Source organism: Lepus europaeus, chromosome 19, assembly GCF_033115175.1.
Source record: "Lepus europaeus isolate LE1 chromosome 19, mLepTim1.pri, whole genome shotgun sequence".
NCBI classification, from domain to species: Eukaryota; Metazoa; Chordata; class Mammalia; order Lagomorpha; family Leporidae; genus Lepus; species Lepus europaeus.
Genome location: NC_084845.1, coordinates 71,075,763 through 71,101,237, shown reverse-complemented (window position 1 = coordinate 71,101,237; position 25,475 = coordinate 71,075,763). Strand labels below are relative to the sequence as shown.

Sequence of the window (25,475 nt, the reverse complement as noted above, 5' to 3'; positions counted from 1 at the left end):
CCACATCTACAAAAACTGTGTGCAGATCTTTCCTGATACCCACCTAGTCTATCAGATGTACTTCTCCTCATTGACCTTTGCCACCTTGCTTACAAAGAGGGGCAGTGGGTTAAAGCCCCAGCCTGCAGTGCCTGCCTCCTATACGGGCCTTTATGGCCATCTGGGGAGTGAACCAGTGGATGGAAGCCCTCTCTCTGTAACTCTGCCTCTCAAGTAAATAAATAAACCTTTTAAAACAATAATTCCTTCCGTTTTTATTTCTGAATATTTTATTTCTGAGTATATACAAGAATTCCCTTATATGTAGGTACGATGGGCCGATCAGCCAGGAGTCAGGAGCTTCCTCCAGGTCTCCCACACGGGTGCAGGGGCCCAAGCACCTGGGCAGCTTCTGCTTTTGCTTTCCCAGGCCACAGCAGAAAGTTGGACGAGAAGTGGAGCAGCCGGGACTCAAACCGGCGCCCCCACGGGATGCCGGCACTGCAGGTGGTGTATTAACGTGCTGCGCCACAGCGCCAGCCCCCGGGGACTATGGAGTCCCATAGCAACGATCAGAGGCAAATCTCAGAAGAACCAGGCTCCGTGCAGGAAGCCGGAGTCCCCTCACGCCCCCAGAAAAAGCGCACGTCCTGCATGCTCGTGTTTGGTGAACCGGTCACTCGGGGGTGGGGCCGGGAGGGCAGCAAGGATTGGCAGGCGCAGGATGAGGCGTCCGTTCTGCGGCAAGGGTTCTACGGGTGTTCGCCTGCACACTCGCCGGCACACGTGAAATTCTGCACTTTTATTTCTTATCTGAATATTATGCCAAGAAGTCTCTGTGTCCACTAAGACGATGCCCCACCCACCCAGGGCTATGGTGGTTCCCCCTGTGGAGTCTCAGGACCATAACGCAAGTTCCTCTGCAACCCTTGATCCCCTCCCCAGTGATGAGCCCTCCTGGAGGGCAGAGGCCCCCACAGGTCCCGCCTGGTCCCCTCGTCCTTCCCTCCCCCTCTCCACCACCTTCCCGGCCGGGCACATGCTCAAAAGACACAGGCAGTGAGCAGACACGCCTCTAGCTGTGGTTGGCGATGCTCATGTTCCTCCCTGTGGAGTGTTTGTGGATGGGCAGTACACGCGCAGTGAGGATCCGTGGTGTCTGAATAGCGGTCTCCCCCAGGTAGATGCCGGCGGGGATCGCTGTCTGGGGGCCACGTCTCAGTCAACTCGGAAGGACCGGAGTCAAGCACGGTGCGTTCTCTGCGGTAGAACTATTTCAGAGACAAGCTGACGAAGCACCCCAGGAGGAGAGGACTCCCCCAGCACGGAGCACTGAGACTGCACCTGCCCCTTCCTCCTCGCAGCTGGAAAACCCCACCAGCAGAGAAGCACCGGTTCTGAAGAATCCGAGGGGACCGGATCCAGCGCCGTCTCACTGGAATGCAGCCCCTTGCCAGCGTCCCTAGGTTGCTAGGCGACCGTCAGCCAGGTCAGGATGAGGACCTCAGTCCGCAGGTGCAGAACCTCTAACATTTTTGTCTGCCTTCTTTCCATTCCATCTTTGTGCCCTCACTGGCTTCTCCCAGGAGCCGTGTCGGAGGGGCCTGGCCTGCTGTTCTCACCTCCCCGGCGGGAGACGTGCAAGGATGCCCTCGGGAGAACTTCCGGTCCCGCTGATGATGATCAGAGCAGATTCTCCTTCAGCGTAGTCCTCCCTGACATCCTTCCTCTTTGAACTTCAACTTGGAGGCAGCAGAGGGCGCCTGCTCACCCGCCAGACGGTCTGGAAGGCAGGGACACACTGTATTTAAGATGTCCCATGAAAGTTTCAAAACCCTGACTTTCCCCAGCATCCGCTGCAGTCACTCGCTTTGCTATTTCAGAGTTCATTCTGGGTGTTCTATCCCCACCCTCGCCAGTAAGTCACCCTGACACGGAGAAGCCAGTGCCTTCCAGTTCAGCCTCAAGTCTTGTGGGCAATAGGAGTGCCGAACCCTGCACCTGCACCTGCCAGCTGCTCGGCCGTCTCCCAGCCTGCCCAGCCTCTCAGGGCCGCCGGGACAGAGCGCGGCAGGATTGGCCGTAATTGTTTCCTGGGGGCGGCCGTGAGAATTCGGTCTCCCGGAGCTTAGCACACGCGGGCAACCCTCCGGCTCCCTCACGATCAAACTGGTTCTGTCTCCCGCCACCCCACCACCTCTGGGCTCCCTCCTTCCCATCGCTCCCCAGGTCCGCGATGGCGTCTTCTAAGTAATATTAAGCCTCTTCACCCCGACGTTTCTTTTTTTGAAAGATTTATTTATTTACTTGAAAGTCAGAGAGAGAGAGAGAGAGAGAGAGAGGTTCTCCATCCGCTGCTTCACTCCCCAGTTGGCTCCCACGGCTGGAGCTGGGCCGATCTGAAGCCGGGGGCCAGGAGCTTCTTCCAGGTCTCCCACGTGGGTGCAGGGCCCAAGGACCTGGGCCATCTTCTTCTGCTCTCCCAGGCCACAGCAGAGCTGGATCGGAAGTGGAGCAGCCGGGACTCGAACCGGCGCCCATGGGGGATGCCGGCACCGCAGGCGGCGGCTTTCCCCGGGAAGTTTCCGGGCGCGGCAGTCCGTCTCTCCCCGCGCGGCCGGAGCGCTCTCGGGCCCGCGCCCTCGGAGAAGCGGGGGGACAGCGCCGGTCGCGGGGGGCAGGACCTGCGGCCCCCGCACCTGACCGCCAGCCTCGCTTCGTCACGGAGGGGGCGTCACCCCAGACTCCCCGAGGCCGGGCTCCCTCCCGGTCCACAGGGCGGCGGCGCCCAGGACCGCAGCCGCCCCCTCCGGGGTCCAGCGCGCGCCCACACGGGCGCTCACGGCCGGGGGAAGGCGCTGTCTGCGCGCGTGGAAACCCTCGCGGGGACGAGCAGTGCGCTGAGCCCGCGTGCTTCCGCGCAGCGAGCGGCCCCGGGCCCCGGAGGGCGTGAGGGAGGCGGGCGCGGGCAGGTGCGCCCAGACCACGCCCCCGCGCCCCGCCCCGCCGTCGCCCGGAAGCGGCCGGGGGCGTGCCGGAAGTGACGCGCATTCAGCGCGCCGCGCCGTCCCGGGAGCGCCAGCTGCGGGCGGCCGCGCCGGTGCTGGTTTCCTGGTGGCTGGCGCCGCCTCGGACCCGGCGCGATGGGCAAGAAGGGCAAGAAGGAGAAGAAGGGCCGCGGTGCGGAGAAGACGGCCGCCAAGATGGAGAAGAAAGTGTCCAAGCGCTCGCGGAAGGAGGAGGTGAGCGGGCCGGGTGCGGACACAGCCCCCCGGGGGCCGCAGGCGGGGGCCGCTGTCCGGCCCGGCGCCGCCTCCCGGACCCCGCGCGTGCCTGGCCTTCCTTGCCCGCCCTGGACGCTAGGGCGCCGGCCCTTGGCGGGGCCCAGGCCGTTCTCGCCTGCCCGCCTCCCCTCCCCAGCGCAAGCTGCGTGGCCGTTTCGGCTGCCGAGCTCAGGCGCGGAGTCCGGCACAGTGCGCTCCCGGGGGGAAGAGGCAGAGGGAGCCGCGGGAACTGTTGGGGTTCGCAGTGACCGCCGCCGTGGGGGTGTCCGTCCCCCGCGGCCGGACCTGCGCCCAGCGTCCCGCCTGCTGCTCACGGGCTCCTCTGAGAATCGGGAGCGCGTGCTGTGTGCCCGCGGGCCGTCCTCGCCGCCCGGTGAATCGTGCGGTGTGACGCCTCCGCTGGACGGGAGGGCAGAGGCCAGAGGATCACGCGCGCCCGGTGCTGAGCGTTTCCGAGGCCTCTCTGTCCCCCTCTGCTCCCCAGTCACATGGCGGGGCCGGCGCTGGCGCTGTCCGCTTCCTGAGCAGCCACGTGCACGGGCTCTGCCCCTCGAGGGCCTGGGTTCGAATCCACTCCGCCGCAGCTGGCTGCCGGCCTCTGAGGCGCAGAAGTGGGTTCAGCTGTGTGGCGTCTTCAGCACAGCTTGGCACGAAGCAGGCGCTCAGGAAGGAGCAGGTGACGGTCACTGCTCTCCACTGTCCCCTGTGGTGCCCGGCATTCAGCGACCCAGGGCGTTGCTTCCCGGGAGAGAGCTTGTGGGTCCCGGGACCTTGCTCATCAGCTCTGTTCATCCTCAAAACAGCCCTTTAAGATCACTGGCCGTGTGTTAGGCCCAGCCCTTTCTCACGGTCAGCGCGTCCTGTAAGCAGCCACAGCGGTGATCCCCCATCCTGTCACAGGCCAGGGGTCATCGGGAAGGGGGTCCTGCAGACGGCTTGGAATCCTGCCCCAGAATCATGTGTCGGCTCTCCTGGTCGGCACTGCCACTGTGCTGGTCTCTGCCTGGCTCCCCGGCCGCCTGGCTCCCCACTCCAGCCACACTGCCATTCTCCCAGGTCTCCGGGAGCTGTGGCCTTACCTCTCTGCGTGTCGGCTCCTTGTTGCCTTGGAGAGACTGTCACTGACAGGGCCACCTGAGTCCCCCAGACCCCACCTCTGTCTCCCCCAACACAGTGCCCATGGGGCCCCCAGGTGAAGAGGTGCTGTAGAGTGCCGGGTGTGGGCCCCCAGGTGAAGAGGTGCCGGGTGTGGGCCCCCAGGTGAAGAGGTGCCGTAGAGTGCCGGGTGTGGGCCCCAGGTGAAGAGGTGCCGTAGAGTGCCGGGTGTGGGCCCCCAGGTGAAGAGGTGCCGGGTGCGGGCCCCCAGGTGAAGAGGTGCCGGGTGTGGGCCCCCAGGTGAAGAGGTGCTGTAAAGTGCCGGGTGCGGGGCCCCCAGGTGAAGAGGTGCCATAGAGTGCCGGGTGTGGGCCCCCAGGTGAAGAGGTGCCGGGTGTGGGGGCCCCCAGGTGAAGAGGTGCCATAGAGTGCCGGGTGTGGGCCCCCAGGTGAAGAGGTGCCGGGTGTGGGGGCCCCCAGGTGAAGAGGTGCCGTAGAGTGCCGGGTGTGGGCCCCAGGTGAAGAGGTGCCGTAGAGTGCCGGGTGTGGGCCCCAGGTGAAGAGGTGCCGTAGAGTGCCGGGTGTGGGCCCCCAGGTGAAGAGGTGCTGCCGTAGAGTGCCGGGTGTGGGGTCCCCCAGGTGAAGAGGTGCCGTAGAGTGCCGGGTGTGGGCCCCCAGGTGAAGAGGTGCTGCCGTAGAGTGCCGGGTGTGGGGTCCCCCAGGTGAAGAGGTGCCGTAGAGTGCCGGGTGTGGGCCCCCAGGTGAAGAGGTGCCAGGTGTGGGCCCCCAGGTGAAGAGGTGCCGTAGAGTGCCGGGTGTGGGGCCCCCAGGTGAAGAGGTGCCAGGTGTGGGCCCCCAGGTGAAGAGGTGCCGTAGAGTGCCGGGTGTGGGGGCCCCCAGGTGAAGAGGTGCCGTAGAGTGCCGGGTGTGGGCCCCCAGGTGAAGAGGTGCCGTAGAGTGCCGGGTGTGGGCCCCAGGTGAAGAGGTGCCGTAGAGTGCCGGGTGTGGGCCCCAGGTGAAGAGGTGCCGTAGAGTGCCGGGTGTGGGCCCCCAGGTGAAGAGGTGCCGGGTGTGGGCCCCCAGGTGAGTGGTCCTCAGCAAAACGGGGGCAGTGGCTGCTGCCGCGTGGGCAAGGAGTGGAGGCGGCGGTGGTGGAACCTGGCTCCTGCCAGGCTGTGCACCTCCTGATGGACGGCACCGCCTCCTGCACCTGATGTTTGCAGCCCCAGTGTCCAGAACATTCTGACGGAGCCCGCTCCCAACAGAGACGTGGAAGCACCCCTTGTGCGCTGGGTTGGCCTTAGCCTGGTGGCAGTAGTGCCAGCCGCACCCAGGACTCCTGCAGCTACTCCTCTCTGACCAGTGCCCCTTCCTCCCACCGCATCCCCCTCAGGGCTGGCCAGCCCCGTGGGCATTCACCCTAACTCCCGAGTCGGCTGCCGGGGTTGTACCGCAGAGACCTCCTCCCCCGGGGGGACCCTGCCGATGCCTGCCGGGCCCTGCAGGGCAGACTTTCTCCCCAGAGCCGATGCTCTGTTCTGGGAGGGGGGTATATACAGATGCACACAAGAAACAGCAGACCACGACGCAGGCTGGCCTGGGAGCCTGGGGGGTTTCTGGAGCTGTGAGCAGGGGGTGTTCCTGCACCAGGAGCGAGTGCGTGAGGGCCTGAGCTGGAGTGAAGTGGTCCTGAGGACCGCAGGCGTCCACGCCGCCCAGGAGGCTGCCTCAGGTCCGGCTCTGCGGGGCCTGGGTGTTGCCATCACATGTGTTTCAAACAGAGAGCGGTTAGGGTTCTGGGGGAGGCCATTCCCCCTGGACAGAGCGACCAGGAAGGAAGCTGCGCAGTCTCCCCAGCCTCACATGTGGCCGCTCTGTGTCCTCAGGAAGACCTGGAGGCCCTCATCGCCCACTTCCAGACTCTGGACGCCAGGAAGACCCAGGTCGTGGAGACCCCGTGCCCCCCGCCCTCACCACGGTAAGCTGACGGGTTTCCTGTGTTAGCATTTGGACTGCAAATTGGAAAGTGCCTTAAATCAGCACGGTGGGTTTGTGACGAGCAGGCACCTGGGACGTTTTCACTCTTGAAAACCTGTGGAGGCTGTGGAGCTGGAGACAGGGCCAGTGCTGGCGGGAGAGGCCTCTGGGGCACCGCCATGGGCGACTGTCGTCCTGGGGCGGCGCCTGGGTCCTGAGCGAATCTTACAGGTGGGCCTTGCAGGTGACAGTCTGAAGAATACCGTGCCTCTGTGTTCTGTTGCTTCCTAATTGTATTGTTGTTGGAAAGTTTGTTAAACATAAGCGGCTGTAGATGACTTTGTGAATTAGGTGGACGAGTTACAGGTGTGTGGATTTCAGGTGCTGTGGAAGGAGCGGCGCTGCGCAGCCTGGGAATCCTGATTGCTGCACGTTTGGATTCAGGGCCGCGTGATTCTTAGATTTGCAACTCAGAGTAGAGGGGTCAGGGTAGGAGCCTAGAGAGGAGTGCGGAGACACTGCGTCGTTCCGAGCGTGGGCCTGTTGGTTTAGCTGGAAGTGTTTTGTTTCATGTCTCTCAGAATGGACTGAAAGCGCTGTCGCAGCCTGGGGGAGGCCTGGGACCTAGTGGCCGATAGCTCAGGGCCAGAACCCCCTACTTCAGACCCAGGAGGGCGGGGCGGCCTCTGAGCAGCCTCCTGTCTGTCTCTGGAGTTCCAGCTCCCAGGGGTTAGAGCTGGTGCAAGGAGATGGCTTTATTCACGGGGCTGGCGGTCCTGGGGCAACGCAGAACCTGTGTCTTCTGGGCGCTTTTCTAGGTTTGTAGGGTACAGGGCACTTAGAGGAGGGAGGGGCAGCTGTGGGGGCTGGGCAGGCTCATGGGCTTGGTTGGTTTTTGGGCGAATCAGCTCCCAGCTGAGCAGATGGTGGCTCCGTGACCTGAGGCCTGACTGTTAGAGCCGCTGACTGAAGGTCCTGACCGGGCGGTGGTCCCTTGGGCATCAGGCTCCTTGGACTTGGTGGTCTGCTTGTCTGGGGCTTGCAGGTCTAGCTGTTTGCCTGTAGTCCCTGGAATTCTTAAGCGTTACCTGTCTGTGGAGTTTGCCTGCGTGATCAGTCACGAAGTCTGCAGTTAACTCTGGTTAAGCCGCGTGTGAAGAGGGAAAAGAGTGTATTCCCCTGAGTTAGAGGACACTGCGAGTTGGGCTGTTTTTCCCTTGGGTTGACAGGCTGGGCCTCACACGTTCCACCGTGCTGTGACCGTGGCTGTACATACCCCTCCCCCTTTTGTATATATACAATTTATTGCTCAGCCAACTTCTTACCATGGACCCTGATGGCCCATTTATTGATTTATTTTTCAAAGATTTACTTATTTGAAAGGCAGAGTTACAGAGCGGCAGAGAGAGAGAGAGAGAGATTTTCCATCTGCTAGTTCACTCCCCAGATGGCCACAATGGCCGGAGCTATGCTGAGCCGAAGCCAGGAGCCAGGAGTTTCTTGCAGGTCTCCCATGCGGCTGCAGGGGCCCAAGGACCTGGGCCATCTTCTACTGCTTTCCCAGGCCATGGCAGAGAGCTGGATCGGAAGTGGAGCAGCCAGGACTTGAACCAGCATCCATATGGGATACCAGCACTGCAGGCGGCGGCCTTACCCGCTACGCCACAGCACCGGCCCCAGCACTTGAGCTGCTCTCTGCTGCCTCCAGACAAGTTAGCAGGAAGCTGGATTGACAGTGGAGCAGCTGGGTCTCAAAGAAGCGTTCCATAGGGGATGCCAGCATCGCAAGTGGCAGTTCAGCCTTTGTGTGCCCTGGCCCTCCTGAGGAGAGCTGCTTGGAATGGGGATTGTTTTAGGGGGTGGGGTGAGGTCGATACTGTAGGACTTTTCCTAAAGCAGTGTTGCCCCGGAAGTCCCAGGCTGCAGCAGGATGTAACTTAGAAGCTGGCTGTTCCTGGCTTGGCTGGGCGCTTCTGCGTGGGAGGGAGCCGGTGCGGTGCTCACTGGCGTCTGACTCCGTCTCTTCCGTAACGTGAGGAAGCCTTAGAAGTTAGCCATTTGTGGGCGTGCGGATCCCTGGGTATTGGCCCAGGTGTGAGTTGTCTGGGAAGCAAGGCCATTGCAGGAGTCCCCTGCCTGCTCTGAGAGACCGGAGTATGAAGATGCCTGTGCAGGGCCTCGTGTGGTTTCCCACCAAGAATCAGCAGATGTTTGCTAAGGAAAAGTCTTGTGATGGAGGAGTGTGGGAAACACCGTTTCTTCTGCAGAAGGTAGCCATTGTAGCTGTTTAAAACCCGGTCGCTGATGGTGGGTTACTGATGCTGGCAGTGCCGTGCAGCCAGCGCTCTGCCGCGTTTCCAAGCTTCTCCGCTGCCCCGAGTAGCAGTGACCTGGTACCCGTGGGTTTGTCAGACCCGCCCCCACTCTAGTCTTCCTGTCCCTGTGAACTGTCTACACTGGGAGTCCCACACAGCGTTTGTCCTTTAGGGTCTGGCGTCTCAGCACTGAGTGTCTCGGGTGCACCACTGGTGTGATGTGCTCGGCTCCTCTGTCCTGTGGCTGTGAGATCGCCACCTCCTGCTCACTCACCTGTTCACAGCCATGTTTCTCAGCCTGAGAAATGTCTGTGTGCAGTAAACCCCTAGGAGAAGAGTTCTCAGGCTTCCAAGGTTCCCTGACCCTGGAACGTGCTTCGAGAAGGTTTGAGCGGTGCCGCTAGGGATGCGTGTCTGGGAGCAGGCGTGGGGAGGACTTGGGGAGAAGGCTGGCAGTGTGTCCCTTGTCCTTGTGTGCCAGTGTATCCACAGTTGGCCTCACTGCTGTGCTGTTGTCCTGTGTGGTTGGAAGGTTGCTGGGATGTTGACTGAAAGGCCTGCGCTGGTTTCAGAACTGTGCTTGGACTGGCGCTGTGGCGTAGTGTGTAGAGCCACCACCTGCAGTGCCAGCATCCCATATGGGCGCTATCTTGAGTCTTGGCTGCTCCTCTTACAATCCGGCTCTCTGCTATGGCCTGGGAAAGCAGTAGAAGATGGCCCAGGTCCTTAGGCCCCTGCACTTGTGTGGGAGACCCAGAAGAAGCGTCTGGCTTCGGATCGGCGCAGTTCTGGCCAACTGGGGAGTGATCCAGCAGATAGAAGACCTCTCTCTCTCTCTCTCTCTCTGCCTGTCCTCTCTCTGTGTGTAACTCCGACTTTCAAATAAATCTTAAAACAGTGCTGGTGGTGACATCAGAGGACAGGCCCTAAACAGGACAGCTTTGGAGAGTGTGGGTGTGAGGGGGCATCGTTGCTGTGCGCAGCCTGGTCCTGGTCTGTGTGGAGCCAGGGCTGTCCTGGGAGTGGGAGCTGGCCAGCAGTGCAGGAGCCGGACACCTGTGTGGGAGGGAGCCGGCACCCTGGCCCCTTCCCGCACAGGCCTGGAGGCTGCCAGTCCCTGGAGGCCTGTCGGGTGGGAGCCGGTGTCGCAGTGGTCAGCTTTGTCACTGCCGGGGAGCACCTGAGAAAGGGAAGCTTACGGGGAGGGAAGGTTCATTCGCTCAGTTTCAGAGCTCCAGGTCCAAGATCCGGCAGTCCCGCTGGTTTGGCCCTGTTGAGGTGCCGGTGGTCGTGTGGGCAGGAGGAGAGCCGCCGGGCCTGGCCCTGGCCTTCGTAACCAGGCCTCCCGTGGGAACTGCCTTGCGGAGCCTTGCCCGGTGCCTGAAGGGCCTCCTGCTAGGCCCCACCTCCTGGAGCCCGTGATGGATTCGTTTCCGCCCTGTGTGTGGCGTTGACTTAGGACTGGGCTCTGAACGTCTGCCTGACATGTCTCGCCTTCCCTGGGTTGTTTCGCTGCCCTTCTTCACTCTGCCACCCGTGGGCCGTAGTGTGGAATTCTTTTACCATGTCAAGAAGTTATTAAATACACAGGTACTTTGGCCTCTTTCTAAAACCGCGAAAAATAAAACTGCATGTGTTTGGGAGGCCAGATCGTGTGGAGAGCAGCGAGGAGTCTGATCTTGTGCTGATGTGCTGTCTCCCCTAGGTTGAATGCCTCTCTCTCTGCTCATCCTGAGAAAGATGAATTGATCCTGTTCGGAGGTGAATATTTCAATGGCCAAAAAGTAAAGTATATATATTTTTCTTTTTTTAAAATTTTGGTTTAAGACTGACTTATTGGAAAGGCAGAGTGATGGAGGAGATACAGAGAGAAGGGGAGAGGGAAGGGGGGATGGGAGGGAGGGAAGTGCAGAGAGAGAGATCGTCCATCTGTTTTTCACCCCAGATGCCCACACAGCGGAGCCCGGGCCAAGCCAGGAGCCAGGACCTCCCACCTGGGTCTGGCACGTGGGTAGCGGGGACTCCGGTGTTCGTGCCGTCGTCACCGCCTCCCAGGCACGTTAGCAGGAAGCTGGGTCAGAGTGGAGCAGCTGGGGCTTGAACCAGCCCTCCAGCATGGGCTGCCTGCTGTGGGAGAACGTGCGGTGCCACGACACCGGCCCCTGCCTTCTCTTCCCATTCTTCCCAGTGTTCCTGGGCCTCATTGAAGGCGAGCTGGCCGGAGGCAGCGTGCCACACCGAGAGCATCAGGCCTTTGTGACGCACGGTCCTTGCCTGGGGACCCAGTGCCTGTGCTGGCGCTGGCGCTGGTGCGGCAAGGGTCTCGCTTCCTCTCACTCGTGCTGCGCAGCCTCCCGGTGGGTCTTCACGTTTCACAGCCAGCCTTCAGAGCCATGTGGGAGAGTGTGCTGGCTGTGGTAGGGCTCACTTTTGTGTCAAGCAGCCCAGAAAGCCCCACGCTTCTGAGTTGTGTGTGAGACGGTCTCGTCACAGGAGCCTGTGGGACCCTGTGCGTTCGGCTTCATTGATCGTCTCTGGGTTTTCATCTTCAAAACTGAGGCCTGAATTAGGAGAACGGGAATCTCACCCCGCGTCCCAGACGCCTGGCATCATGGGGGTTACCAGGCGTGTCGGGCAGTGCCCTGGGCTGGCTGGCTGGGGTACCAGGCGTGTCGGGCAGTGCCCTGGGCTGGCTGGCTGGGGTACCAGGCGTGTCGGGCAGTGCCCTGGGCTGGGTGGGTGGGGGTACCAGGCGTGTCGGGCAGTGCCCTGGGCTGGGTGGGTGGGGTACCAGGCGTGTCGGGCAGTGCCCTGGGCTGGCTGGCTGGGGTACCAGGCGTGTCGGGCAGTGCCCTGGGCTGGCTGGGTGGGGTACCAGGTGTGTCGGGCAGTGCCCTGGGCTGGCTGGGTTAGACACCTGAGCACTGCACGTGCGGGGGGGGGGGGGGGGGCGGTGCTAGACCGCGTTGCTGGCTCACTTTCGGTACGGTGCCTGGTCAGTGGGGTGAGATAGTCGGCAGTGAGTCACACAGTGGCCTTTGTGAGTCTGCCCCACCGTGGGCTAAGGTGAGGGCTCTGAGCACGCGCGAGGTGGGCTGGGCTGAGCTAGGACGCTTGGGATGCATCAGGTGTACTAAGTGCACTTTTGACCTAGAATGTTTGGAGCTGTGGTGGGTTTGTGGGACGTGACCTTGTCACACCAGCTGTCCGGGGCACCCGCTGCTGGCCTCCTGCCGTGCGTGACTTACCTTGCCCGGGAACGGGAACCACTGCAGTTCCTGCCGTGGGCCTGGCAGGACGTCGTTCAGACGCTGACACTGCTCTTCCTCCTTGCAGACGTTGCTGTACAACGAGCTCTATGTCTACAATACCAGGAAGGACACCTGGACCAAAGTCGACATCCCCAACCCGCCGCCGCGGCGCTGTGCGCACCAGGTAATGGCAGCCCTGACTGCGGCCTGCTCCCTCCTCTCCCGCTCAGAGCCTGCCGGACACTGGAGAGGCTGTGGGTGACCGGGGCCTGTGCGGAGGCGGGGCCTTACCGAGCGTCCTGGCTCCGCCGTCCTGTGACCTGGACTTCTCACGGTGCGGTGCTCCTCTTCACCGCGGGGTGTGAAGTACTCGGGTAAAAGTCCCTCGGACGTTTGTGGCAGGCAGCCGCTGGTCTGCAGGGGGCTCGCTGCCTGTCGGAGTCCAGAGGACTCTGTGGGCTCATGGTTCCCACTAGATGGTGAGAGGAGGGGAGCAGTGTGTGGGGGTAGGAGAATGGTTATTCTAGAAGGAAATGAATCGTCCCTGGGGAAGACAGCGGTGGCGCTGGGTGGGCCTAGGGGGGTTGTCTCCAAGGCGTTGGGGACACAGCGGTATTGCTGGGTGGGCCTGTGGGGGGTCGTCTCCGAGACGTTGGGGACACAGCGGTGTTGCTGGGTGGGCCTAGGGGGGTTGTCTCCGAGGCATTGGGGACACAGCGGTGTTGGTGGGTGGGCCTAGGGGGGTCGTCTTCGAGGCGTTGGACACAGCAGTGTTGCTGGGTGGGCCTAGGGGGGTCGTCTCCGAGACATTGGGGACACAGCGGTGTTGCTGGGTGGGCCTATGGGGGCTTGTCTCCGAGGCGTTGGGGACACAGCGGTGTTGCCGGGTGGGCCTAGGGGGGGTTGTCTTCGAGGCGTTGGGGACACAGCGGTGTTGCCGGGTGGGCCTAGGGGGGTTGTCTTCGAGGCGTTGGGGACACAGCGGTGGCGCTGGGTGGGCCTATGGAGGATTGTCTCCAAGGCGTTGGGGATACAGCGGTGTTGCTGGGTGGGCCTAGGGGGGCTTGTCTCCAAGGTGTTGGACACAGCAGTGGCGCTGGGTGGGCCTAGGGGGGTTGTCTTCGAGGCATTGGGGACACAGCGGTGTTGGTGGGTGGGCCTAGGGGGGTTGTCTCCGAGGCGTTGGACACAGCAGTGTTGCTGGGTGGGCCTAGGGGGGTCGTCTCCGAGACATTGGGGACACAGCGGTGTTGCTGGGTGGGCCTATGGGGGCTTGTCTCCGAGGCGTTGGGGACACAGCGGTGTTGCCGGGTGGGCCTAGGGGGGGTTGTCTTCGAGGCGTTGGGGACACAGCGGTGTTGCTGGGTGGGCCTATGGGGGTTTGTCTCCGAGGCGTTGGACACAGCAGTGGCGCTGGGTGGGCCTAGGGGGGTTGTCTCCAAGGCGTTGGGGACACAGCGGTGTTGCTGGGTGGGCCTGTGGGGGGTTGTCTCCGAGACGTTGGGGACACAGCGGTGTTGCTGGGTGGGCCTAGGGGGGTTGTCTCCGAGGCATTGGGGACACAGCGGTGTTGGTGGGTGGGCCTAGGGGGGTCGTCTTCGAGGCGTTGGACACAGCAGTGTTGCTGGGTGGGCCTAGGGGGGTCGTCTCCGAGACATTGGGGACACAGCGGTGTTGCTGGGTGGGCCTATGGGGGCTTGTCTCCGAGGCGTTGGGGACACAGCGGTGTTGCCGGGTGGGCCTAGGGGGGGTTGTCTTCGAGGCGTTGGGGACACAGCGGTGTTGCCGGGTGGGCCTAGGGGGGTTGTCTTCGAGGCGTTGGGGACACAGCGGTGGCGCTGGGTGGGCCTATGGAGGATTGTCTCCAAGGCGTTGGGGACACAGCGGTGTTGCTGGGTGGGCCTAGGGGGGCTTGTCTCCAAGGCGTTGGACACAGCAGTGGCGCTGGGTGGGCCTAGGGGGGTTGTCTCCAAGGCGTTGGGGACACAGCGGTGTTGGTGGGTGGGCCTAGGGGGGTTGTCTCCGAGGCGTTGGACACAGCAGTGTTGCTGGGTGGGCCTAGGGGGGTCGTCTCCGAGACGTTGGGGACACAGCGGTGTTGCTGGGTGGGCCTAGGGGGGTTGTCTCCAAGGCGTTGGACACAGCAGTGGCGCTGGGTGGGCCTAGGGGGGTTGTCTCCGAGGCGTTGGGGACACAGCGGTGTTGCTGGGTGGGCCTATGGGGGCTTGTCTCCGAGGCGTTGGGGACACAGCGGTGTTGCCGGGTGGGCCTAGGGGGGGTTGTCTTCGAGGCGTTGGGGACACAGCGGTGGCGCTGGGTGGGCCTATGGATGATTGTCTCCAAGGCGTTGGGGACACAGCAGTGGCGCTGGGTGGGCCTAGGGGGGTTGTCTCCAAGGCGTTGGGGACACAGCAGTGTTGCCGGGTGGGCCTAGGGGGGTTGTCTCCAAGGCGTTGGGGACACAGCAGTGTTGCCGGGTGGGCCTAGGGGGGTTGTCTTCGAGGCGTTGGGGACACAGCGGTGTTGCTGGGTGGGCCTGTGGGGGAAGTGCTTCTGCGTCCGGATGTTCCTGTGCCCCTCGGACAGCCGAGTTCACTCAACATGATTTGACTGTGGAGAACGGGGTGGGCGTGGTCTCCAGGGCGCAGGACATGGCCTCCCGGTGTCTGCTGCCCTGTTTTCTGACCGCGGGCCCAGAAGGAGCCCCTGGTCTGAACAGGCCTGCGAGGGGGCTTCCTGTAGACGTGGGCCAGCGGGCCTCCAGGCCACCCTTCCTCTGGGACTGGGGCAGGTGTCAGTGAGTTTGTGACGCGCAGGGCCTAAACAGACGCAGCGGTCCTGGTCAGCCCTCCTGCGTCCACACCGTCCTGAGCCTGGGGCGGAATGTTCTGTCCCTGCCTGATGCGCTGCGGACTGTTTGGTCCTGGAGGAGGAAGAGTCCGTCCCAGGTCCCTGGGGTGCAGCTGGGTTCTGGTGTGCCCTGGGATCTGGGGCCAAAGTGGGGCTGCTGGTGTCCCGACGGAGCAGTCACACTTCCCGTGCAGCTCTGCTGTGGCTCCGCTGGCTCGGGGGATCACAGATCTTAATTGCATTCTTGCAGAATTAATGCTGTGGGAGCCTCAGCCAGCTTGGGTTGGTTTTGCTGCCGGTTTCTCTTCAGATCTGGTTTGCCTGGATGCCTCGTAAGACTTCCTGGGTTGGGGCTCGGTGCTGTCTGTGTCGCTGAGGGGGACCTGCTGTTTCCCCAGAGCGTTCCACAGTGAGCCAGAGACATGGGAGCAGACGTTGGTTATGAAGTCTTGCCTGTAGATCATTACAGTTCGAATCTACTCCATTGAACTCTGGCACCTAGAAACGTGTCCTGTGGGTGGGTCTGATGAGTACGATATTTGACATCCTGTTCTTTGTCTTTTAGACCAGTTACAAGGCCAAAGACAGTGTGTAGTCTGTTGTTTTCCCTAGGTCTGGATTTGGGGAGTAGAACTGTTTTTTGTAAACTTTATTTAATGAGTGCGTGTTTCATAGGTACAACTTCAGGAATATAATGGTTCTTACCCCATACTTGCCCTCCCACCTCAACTCCCGTCCCGCCTCCTACTCCCTCTCATCCCATTCTTCATTAAGGTTCATTTTTAGTTTAACTTTATATACAGAAAACCAACTCTATACTACGTAAAGATTTCAGCAGTTTGCACCCACACAGACACACAAAGTATAAAGTACTGTTTGAGTAGTACTTATACCGTTAATTCTCATAGTACAACACATTAAGGAGAGAGGTCCTACATGGGGAGCAAGTGCACAGTGACTCCTGTTGTTGATTTAACAATTGACACTCTTATTTACGGCATCAGTAATCACCCGAGGCTCTTGTCATGAGCTGCCAAGGCTGTGGAAACCTTTTGAGTCCATAAACTCTGACATTATTGAGACAGGGCTATAAGCAAAGTGGAAGTTCTCTCCTCCCTTCAGAGAAAGGTACCTCCTTCTTTGATGGCCCCTTCTTTCCACCGGGATCTCACTCACAGAGATCTTTCATTTAAGTTATTTTTTGCCACAGTATCTTGTCTTTCCATGCCCGAGATACTCTCATTGACTTTTTAGCCAGACCCGAATGCCTTTAGGGCTGATTCTGAGGCCAGAGTGACCGTTTATTTTGATGACACATGGTGTTACCTGAATTTATGTGGCTGTTCGTCTTTGAACCTAGGAAATCATGCAGGTTTTTTGGATGTTTGACCTAGGACAGTGTGCCCTTGGGGTTTTGGGAACGCCCTGGGAAGCAGGTGGAGATGTGGGGCTGGCCAAGATGGGGCAGTGTTCGAGGGCTCTGAGTGGGCAGAGCTGCTGTTGCCGTCACCTGGGGCTGGCCAAGATGGGGCAGTGTTCGAGGGCTCTGAGTGGGCAGAGCTGCTGTTGCCGTCACCTGGGGCTGGCTGTGCTTCTTTGTGGTCACCCTGACCTGTCGCTTTCCCTTTAACAGGCTGTGGTGGTGCCTCAAGGCGGTGGGCAGCTGTGGATCTTCGGAGGGGAGTTTGCGTCCCCCGACGGGGAGCAGTTCTACCACTATAAGGATCTCTGGGTCCTGCACCTGGCCAACAAGACCTGGGAGCCAGTCAGGTAAGCTGGCCGACGGGGTGGGGGGGGTCTCAGCAGCTGCACCTGGCCAACAAGACCTGGGAGCCAGTCAGGTAAGCTGGCCGACGTGGTGGGGGTGGGGTGTCAGCAGCAGGGCTGGGGAGCCCAGGTGCAGTCCTGAAATGCCACACTTGCTGGGTGACTGGGCCGTGAGGAGACGGCTCATGCTCTCTCTGGACGCTTTGCAGAAAACCCCGGCCTGGGGCAGCTGGCCCCTGGCTTTGTTGCGGGCTCCAGCGCTGCATTCGGGTTTGTTTTCCGGTTCCTCTCTGCTCAGCACCTCGTTTGTCATGTGTAATGCCGTCTGCTCCCACGGAGGAGCCCTGTTTACCTTGGAGGCCGCCCTGGGTCTCACACTTGCTGGAGAGGAGCTGACCCCACAGAAATGTGTTGTTGCTAAAGGGAGCGCGCTCTTCCCGTGCAGTGGAGGGGCGGTGGGCTGGTGGGGGCGGGATGCCCCGCTCCTCAGTAACCTGGGCTGGGTGTGGGTGTGCTTCATGCCCCCTCTCTGATGCTGGTGGCACGCTCGCCACGGGTCTGAGTGGCCAGAGACCACGTTTGTGTGGACGAATCCTGTAACAGAAGGAGCCTGGCAGAGCGGCAGCTGTGGAGCCGTGCCTCGTTCTCCCCGAGCGGGGGTGTTCCGGCACAGTTCTGGTAGCGTCTGCTCCAGGGAAGCAGCAGGCTGTCGTGGGGTTCCGTGGTGGGGCCTCCTGTTGAAGTCCTGGGACTCTGGCAGGACGAGGGCCACTCACTGGGGCGTGTGCTCAGTCCCCCAGTCCTGAGCCTGTGAGGGCTGCTGGGGCCCGGACACGAGAGCGGGCGAGTGAAGACTGCCGCTCTCGGCTGCTGGGGGAAGAGAGGAGCCGGGGCGTGCAGGAGGTTACTGTGTCCCCAGTTCTGCGTTTCTCTCAGGCTCGCTTTCGGCAAGATTGTTTACTGTGGCAGGATAGCAGCCAGGAAATTATTTTCATATTAAACATAGATTATAAGACGAAGTCGAAACTCAAGCCGTGTTCCCTTTAAAAGTATTGGAGCTGTTGCGCTGTAGCAGGCTAAGCTGCCACTTGCGACCCCTCCTGGGAAGGCAGGGGAAGATGGTCCGAGTCCCTGGGCCCCTGGGGTCAGCCTGGTCTAGGCATGGCTGTTGGGGATATTTGGGAAGTGAAACAGCAAATGGAAGATCCCTCTCTCGCCCTCTCTCTCGCCCTCTCTCTCGCCCTCTCTCTCGCCCTCTCCCTTGAAATAATTTTTTTTTTTTTTTAAGATTTATTTATTTGAAAGGCAGAGTTAGAGAGGCAGAGGCAGAGAGAGAGAGGTCTTCTATCCGCTGGTTCATTCCCCAGATGGCTGCAACAGCCAGAGCTGTGCCAGTCTGAGGCAGGAGCCAGGAGCTTCTTCCAGGTCTCCCGTGCAGGCCCAAGGACTTGGGCCACCTTCTGCTGCTTTCCCAGGCCATAGCAGAGAGCTGGATCGGGAGTGGAGCAGCCAGGACTCAAACCGCTGCCCCTATGGGATGCTGGCACTGCAGGCCGCGGCTTTACCTGCTATGCCACAGTGCCGGCCCCAATAAATGCGTCTTTATAAAAGCATTGAGACCCAAAGCATGGGATGTTGTTGTGTCTTTTGCTTTAGTTACTCCTTTCCAAGCACAGTTGTTATTGGCTTGTTTGTTCATTTCGGGGAATTCACTGGTATTTCTTTAGCATTTTGTCAACCTTGGAGGCACATGTCCCTCACCTGAGGGGAGGTGCAGTCAGCCACCCCGAGAGAAGATGCACGGGTGAGGAGCTCTCTCTGAGGCCACCCCTGCAGGGCTGCAGGAGCTTTAGCAGACACGGTCTCCCTGCCTCTGGCTTCACCAGGTGTGTGCCTGTCACCGGGTCTGTCCCCAGGGAGCAAGAACACGAGAACATGTGAACATGAGAATGTATGAACACAAGAACATGCAGCCGCCCAGGGAGCAGCCCGTTCCCTCTGTGTGTGACGTGAGCTGTCTGCTGCTGCCAGCCCAGTTGTGTACCTGTCGCCGGGTCTGTCCCCAGGGAGCGACAACATGAGAACATGTGAACATGTGAACACGAGAACATGTAAACATGAGAACGTGTGAACACAAGAACATGCAGCCGCCCAGGGAGCAGCCCGTTCCCTCTGTGTGTGACGTGAGCTGTCTGCTGCTACCAGCCCAGTTGTGTACCTGTCGCCGGGTCTGTCCCCAGGGAGTGAGAACGTGTGAACACGAGAACATGAGAACACGAGAACGTGTGAACACAAGAACATGCAGCCACCCAGGGAGCAGCCTGTTCCCTTCTGTGTGTGACGTGAGCTGTCTGCTGCTGCCAGCCCAGTTGTGTACCTGTCGCCGGGTCTGTCCCCAGGGAGCGAGAACATGTGAACATGTGAATATGCAGCCACCCAGGGAGCAGCCCGTTCCCTCTGTGTGTGACGTGAGCTGTCTGCTGCTGCCAGCCCAGTTGTGTACCTGTCCCCGGGTCTGTCCCCAGGGAGCGACAACATGAGAACATGTAAACATGAGAACGTGTGAACACAAGAACATGCAGCCGCCCAGGGAGCAGCCCGTTCCCTCTGTGTGTGACGTGAGCTGTCTGCTGCTGTCAGCCCAGTTGTACTCAGGACGTGTGAGCGCTGCCTGAGGTCAGAAATTGTCCCCACTCTGCAGGTGTCCCCTTACTCAGACACCTTCTTATCGTAATAAAAGGTGAGGATGTTTAAAGGTATGTTGTGGAAGCTGCCAAGCGCGTTTTTATTTTTACTTCGTAGACGGCATTGGCAGGCAGAGTGTCAGATTTTCCATGCACTGGTGCACCCCCCAGCAGCCTGAACCAGGTCTCCCGTGTGGGTGCGTGTCCTTTGCCCCAAGTTCGCTTTGAGGAATGTGCCTTACAGGGAAGTGCTTGCTGTCCTTTCTACCAGAGAAAGTACAGAAATACGCGGAAAGAGGCCAGGTGCAGAGCACGTGTGCATGCCTGAGGAAGGCTCTGGGTGTGCACGTGTGCCCGTCGTGTTCACGCGTGAGTACGTCTGTACGTGCCCGTTTGCCTGTGCTTGCTCACAGGGGTCCTGAGCGTGCACACACGGCCCAGGGAAAGCCTGGCTGGTCCCTGGACTCTGATTCGCTGCTCCTGCGTTGTGCCTGTCCTGGCATCCGTTTTGCTCACTGTAGCTTTGTGGCGCGTTTTGGTACTTGGAAAGGTTTTCTCACCCAACACTGCTTCTCATGCGTTTTCTGTGCGCTTCGCTACCAGTCTTCTGAATACTTTCTAAAAATCCTGACTGTTTCGATTGCATCGCATGCCTCCATAAGTGGCATTTAGGGAGTCGACGTCCTCCTCTTCCTCTTCCTCTCCGTCAGGACCGCCGTGTGCTGACTCCAGTCGTGAGGTTTGTGTCTTATCCTCAGTGCAGTTTAACACGGCCCAGAGCAGACAGCACTGTGGACCGGTGAAGCCGCTCCTGCAGTGCCGGCCTTCCGGGTGGGTGCTGGTGGAGTCCCGGCTGCTCCACTTCTGATGCAGCGCCCTGCTAGTGGCTTGGGAGTGGCGACGGAAGATGACCCAAGTGTTTGAGCCCCTGCCACCCACATGGGGGAACCAGGAGAAGCTCCTAGCCGCTGGCGTTGGCCTGGCCCAGCCCTGGCCATTGCAGCCGACTGGAGAGAGAACCAGTGGGTAGAAGGTCTCTCTCCCCCCTCCCCCCAGCCCCGTATCTCTGTATCTCAAATCAACTAAATGAATCTAAAAAGTAAATCAATACTATTGTCTGGCATGCTAGTCCTGCAAAGCCGCGCTGTCTGGGAGAGCAGGGCCAGAGTCCGTCCCACAGGAGCACCGGAGACAAGTTTCAGCGAACATGGCCGACTTCATTCACAGCCACGTACGCGTTTAGAGGGCAGGGAGAAGGGTGTAATGGGAACAGGACCTCTAGGACAGCACTCACACTGGCGCCAGTGTGCCTCTCCACTCAGCTTGGAGGTAGCTTTCCAGGCAGGCCTGCGCCACACCCGGGAGCAGCTTACCTGGTCAGCGGGAGGGGGGCGGGAGGAGGCGGGGATGTGTCTGGGCATCCTGCCAGCTGTCAGCGGTCAGGCTAACTGCTGGGGTTGCCCAGTGCAAAGCCCCAGGGCATGGGGGTCTGTAACAGCTTTTTACCTCTGCCCCTTCTCCGAAAGACCCCTCCCCACCGGTGCTCAGAGGTGAGTCCTGACCTCTGCTGGTGCTGGGTTGCTGTTCTCCCGTTTTCCCGAATGGTTCTCCATGTCCCCCCTGCGGCACATGCTACCTCTTAAATGCTGCACCTGCGACAGAAAGGCCTCTGGCCGGCCAGTGAAGGGCGCTCGTTTCTGATTCTGGCCTCTGGCACAGTGGCCCACAAAGCCGCCAGCCTGGAGAGGGCACCTCTGGCGGTCACGTAGCAGACACCCCAGCCTTCCCCACGCCGGAGGTCCGTCCATTCAGCAGGCCTAAGGTGGGGAACTTGATGCTCCCCCATGCCCTGTCCATGGTGCTGGACCCCTGGTGGATGGCGTGCTGATCTTGAGTGCTGTTCCCTGACCTGGAAACAGCGAGCTGCTGCCCTTGAAGAAGGGAGACTCACGTTCAGTGCCTCCTGGGTCCGGAGCGGTTAAGGCAGCGTGGGTGTTGCTTTTGCGATTTGCTGATGCCTCACGTGAGAGCATTAGCTCGGTTGTCTGGCAGTGCTCAGCCCGTGTGTCTGAGCGCGGAGAGTGCAGTGGGATGGCTAGGCCGCAGCTCGCACGGCTCTGACGAGAGGGGCGCTGCTCCTAGTGGGACTTGGTTACTAGTGTGCTGACCTAATGGCCGCTCCTGAGAGAGAACTGCTGGTGCATTTTCCTCTTGAATCTTAAAAATGGATCTTCAAGAAAAGGCAAGGAAATTGTAAAGGCAAAACTAAGATCGATTTCTGTTTCTGGTGATGATTGGTCACGTGGTCTGGGCTCAGATTGCTGGAGAAGCACAGGAGTTCTGACCCCACACTGTGCATTCGATTTTTAAGTTATCTTCATTTCATTTGAAAGGCAGAGTGACAGGGAGGGAGGGAGAGTGCGCGTGCGCGCGCTTATGTCTGCTGGTTCGCTTCCCGAATGCCCACAGCAGCCAGGGCTGGTCCAGGTCAAAGCCGTTTCTTGGAACGCTGTCCTGGTCTCGTTTGTGAGTGACAGGCACCGAGTACTTACTTTCCACATTCTGCCTCTCAGGAGTCCACCTGCAGGAAGCCGGATGGGAAGTGTAGCAGCCAGGACTTGAGCCGGGCTCTCCAGTGTGGGTGTGGGTGTCCTGAGTGTGGCTCCGCCTCTGCACATGGTTCTTAGCGTTTTCCACTCCTTCGCAGGGTTAATTTCACACGTGAAGGACTGGGATGGAGGAGGCCAGGGTGGGGAAGGCAGGGGAGGCAGAGCGCCGCCATCAGGGACACGCACCTCTTGTGGTTTAGAGAGGCTTCCCTCCTGTGGACTGCTTGTTCCTAACATATGGGACACATTTTTTCACCCGCCATGCCACAGCGCTAGCCCCAAAAGTGCTTCTTTTGAGAGTGGAGTTTGGGGCTGGTGCTGTGGCGTAGCGGGTAAAGCCACCACCTGCCGAGCCTCTGGAGCTGTTCAGTGCCTGTGGGTCTTGTGCACATGCCAGCCCGGGGTCCTGGGAGAGCCCTGGGACCCCAGCTGGCTGCTCACCCGTGGGGGTGCCTGGCACCACACTGGTGGACTTGTGCCGCGTGCAGGCCTCTGAGTGGGACCTGCTGGTCGGTCAGGATTCCTTGTTTGGAGGCTGGCACTGGCAGAGCCTGGTGGAGTTTCAGATACACGTGGGCTTTTCCCGGGGTTTTATTTCTTTAGAGGGGAGTGGGATCTTAGATTTTCCGTTCCAGGTACAGACACGGTGGTGCCTTGCCTGGCTGCTGCCACACACATGAAGTGTCTCCTTCATGCCTTCCTCAGCCGGGTGGGATTCTGTGTTGGAGCCACAGGGGTCCTCACTCGAGTGGGCAGGGTGGCAGCAGTGAGTGTCCAGGTAGCTGGGTTATTGCCCCCACATGGGAGACATGGGTGTGATCCAGCCGGCACCAGTCCCTCCCGCTGTGGAGATCTGGGCAGGGGGGGGACATCCGATAGCACGCTCTGCCGCTCCCCAGGTGCATCGGCAGGAGCTGGATCGGAAGTGAAGCAGCTGGGGCTTGGCCCTGCACCCTGATGTGGGACGGCGGTGTTGCAGGCCGGGCTCACGCCGCTCTGTCATGGTGCCCTTCCATGCCCAGCACCCACGGTTCTTGTCTAGGTGAGGAAGCTTCACAGAACAGCAGTGTGCCTCTGCCTGACGCAGGTGGTGGGCTTCTTCTCCTGCGAACGCCTGTGCAGGGCTTGGGGGTGTGGCTTGTTTCCTTGGCTCCGGTGGAGAGGGCATTGTGGATGAATTGTCTGCTAGTGCTGGGAAGACAGCTCGTACAGACGGCTTCCCCATGCAGGTGGGCAGCCAAGGGTGGCCCCAGCGCGATCCTGGGGGTTTTCACAGCTCCTGCTGTGGGCAGGGGATCCTGGGATTCCTTGAGCCACCTTTTAAGCCTTGTCCATGTTTGAAATTGGGATTTTTGGCAAGCTTGTATGGCTGTTAAATTTGTGAGTGCATGGAGAACTAACGTATTTCCGTGAACCAAGTCCAGCTAGATGGAATTCGAGTGGGCTGCATCTCCCTCGCAGGGAAGGGCGCATGTGGATCTCGGGCCAAGGTGTGACTTGCTGAGAGATCAGAGGAGCGGGGGAGCTGGAACCCCGGCAGGCACCTGCGTGCGCCGAGGCCGCCGAGAAGGCTAGGCCTGGAGGCTGTCACTACAGAAAGGTGCTGGTGGCCTCCGCTGGCTTTCTCTGGACAGCATGGTGATCAAGTGAGTGGCGCATTGAAGGGGATGGTAGCAGAGTGTGATGGCGCCTTGGAGGGAAGATCGGAAGCACCGGGGTCGCTCCGGATTGGAGCAGGGGAAGGACCCCGCGCCCCCTTGGTGACGTGTGCTGAATCCCGACCTGGGATCTGGGAGCAGGGAGGGCTTTGGAGTGGGTAGGCTCAGCTCCCTTTGCATTCTGAGATTGTGTGTGTGGGTGTGCTTTTTAGGGTGCCCACCCTTTGTGGGGTTTTATATCAACCCTGCAAGTGAGTTTTGGGGGAAGTGGTTTAGCATGCCTGCAAATAAATGGCAAGGTAGAACTCGTGTTACAGAAGTGTGTGAGCGTGTGGTTCAGGCTGTACTCACCGCTGCTGCCCGGAGCTGGGGGGTCTCCTAGCCTGCCCCTTGCTCTTCGTTTTTGATAGTTGTGATTAGAACTTCTAAAGTGCGTGCGGGTTCTCCGAGCGTGTTGCTGTGTTTCCTGTCTTGGAGGGGTCTCGTTTGAGATTGCCAAGCACGTGTGCGGCACTGAGTCCGCGTTTCATATGGTGAGAGGCTGGCCGTGAGGCCAGGCCGTAGCGTTTCTCATTCTCCCCGGTGCCGTGAGCTCCATTTGTGCCATGTCTCCATCATCTTTTGGTGTTTTTATTTTCGGTACTCAGATAACATAGGGTAGGAACTCACTGTGGTTTAAAAAATCTTTAACTTATTTTTATTTTTATTTGAAAGAGAATCACAAAAAGGAGGGGGAGAGAGTGCTCACTCCCTGGACACCAGCAGCTGGGGCTGACCAGGCTGGGTGCTCAGTCTAGATCTTCCATGGGGGTGGCGGGGACCCACATACCTGCTGCCTCCCAGGGTGCACACCAGTAGGAAACTGGATCAGCAGAGGAAGGGCCGGGCATCGAACCCAGCGCCCTGCCTGGAGAGAAGGGGCTGTGGTGGTGTCTTGACCCCTGTGCACCCGCCTCCCTCCCCATCGTGGTGCCAGTTTGTACATCCCTGAGAGGGGTTGTTGAACATATTTTCATATTTTTATTCATTTTTTGTTTTTTTCCACTTTCTTGTATCTGACTTTCTGTTCAAAGCTTTTGTCTGTATTTTCATTGAATTGTCTGTATTACTGGTGAGGTAGGATTCTGGTTTTTTTTTTTTTTTTTGACAGGCAGAGTGGACAGTGAGAGAGAGAGACAGAGAGAAAGGTCTTCCTTTGCCATTGGTTCACCCTCCAATGGCCGCTGCGACTGGCGCACCGCGCTGATCCGAAGCCAGGAGCCAGGTGCTTCCTCCTGGTCTCCCATGCGGGTGCAGGGCCCAAGCACTTGGGCCATCCTCCACTGCCTTCCCTGGCCACAGCAGAGAGCCGGCCTGGAAGAGGGGCAACCGGAACAAAATCCGGTGCCCCGACTGGGACTAGAACCTGGTGTGCCGGCGCGGCAGGCGGAGGATTAGCCTAGTGAGCCGCGGCGCCGGCCGAGGTAGGATTCTTTGTACATTCTGGGTTCAAGTCTTTGTCAGTTGTATGTGAAACTGTTTTCTCCCCATCTCTGACTTGCCTTTCTTACTTTTTATTTAATTATTTTTAGATTTATTTATTTATTTGAAAGAGTTAAACGGGGCTGGCGCTGTGGCTCACTTGGTTAATCCTCAGCCTGCAGTGCCGGCATCCCATATGGGCACTGGGTTCTAGTCCCAGTTGCTTCTCTTCCATTCCAGCTCTCTGCTGTGGCCCAGGAAGGCAGTGGAGGATGGCCCAGGTCCTTTGGCCCTGCACCCGCATGGGAGATCGGGAGGAAGCACCTGGCTCCTGGCTTCAGATTGGCGCAGCGCCAGCTGTGGGGCCATTTGGGGAGTGAATCAACGGAAGGAAGACCTTTATCGCTGTCTCTCTCACTTTCTATAATTCTACCTGCCAAATAAAAAAAAAAAAAAAAGTTACACAAAGAGAGAAGGAGAAGCAGAGAGAGAGGTCTTCCATCCACTGGTTCACTCTCCAGTTGGCTGCAGTGGCCGGAGCTACG

At 59.8% G+C, this 25,475-nt stretch overlaps 1 protein-coding gene across 3 annotated transcripts in view; it reads left to right on the top strand.

Annotated features, from left to right (window-relative positions):
• Positions 1-3,050: 3,050 nt before the first annotated feature.
• The window catches only part of KLHDC4 (kelch domain containing 4), a 42,358-nt gene continuing 19,933 nt past the window's right edge, over positions 3,051-25,475 (top strand). For 2 of the 3 annotated variants that reach the window (XM_062177542.1, XM_062177541.1), the window contains exons 1-5: positions 3,051-3,221; positions 6,245-6,336; positions 10,356-10,434; positions 11,987-12,085; positions 16,385-16,521. In XM_062177542.1, the coding sequence (XP_062033526.1) occupies positions 3,123-3,221; positions 6,245-6,336; positions 10,356-10,434; positions 11,987-12,085; positions 16,385-16,521 (506 nt within the window). In that variant the 5' untranslated portion in view covers positions 3,051-3,122. Of the gene's footprint in view, positions 3,222-6,244; positions 6,337-10,355; positions 10,435-11,986; positions 12,086-16,384; positions 16,522-16,563; positions 16,593-25,475 lie in introns of those variants that run through there. The other variant, XM_062177543.1, reaches the window with a different exon arrangement.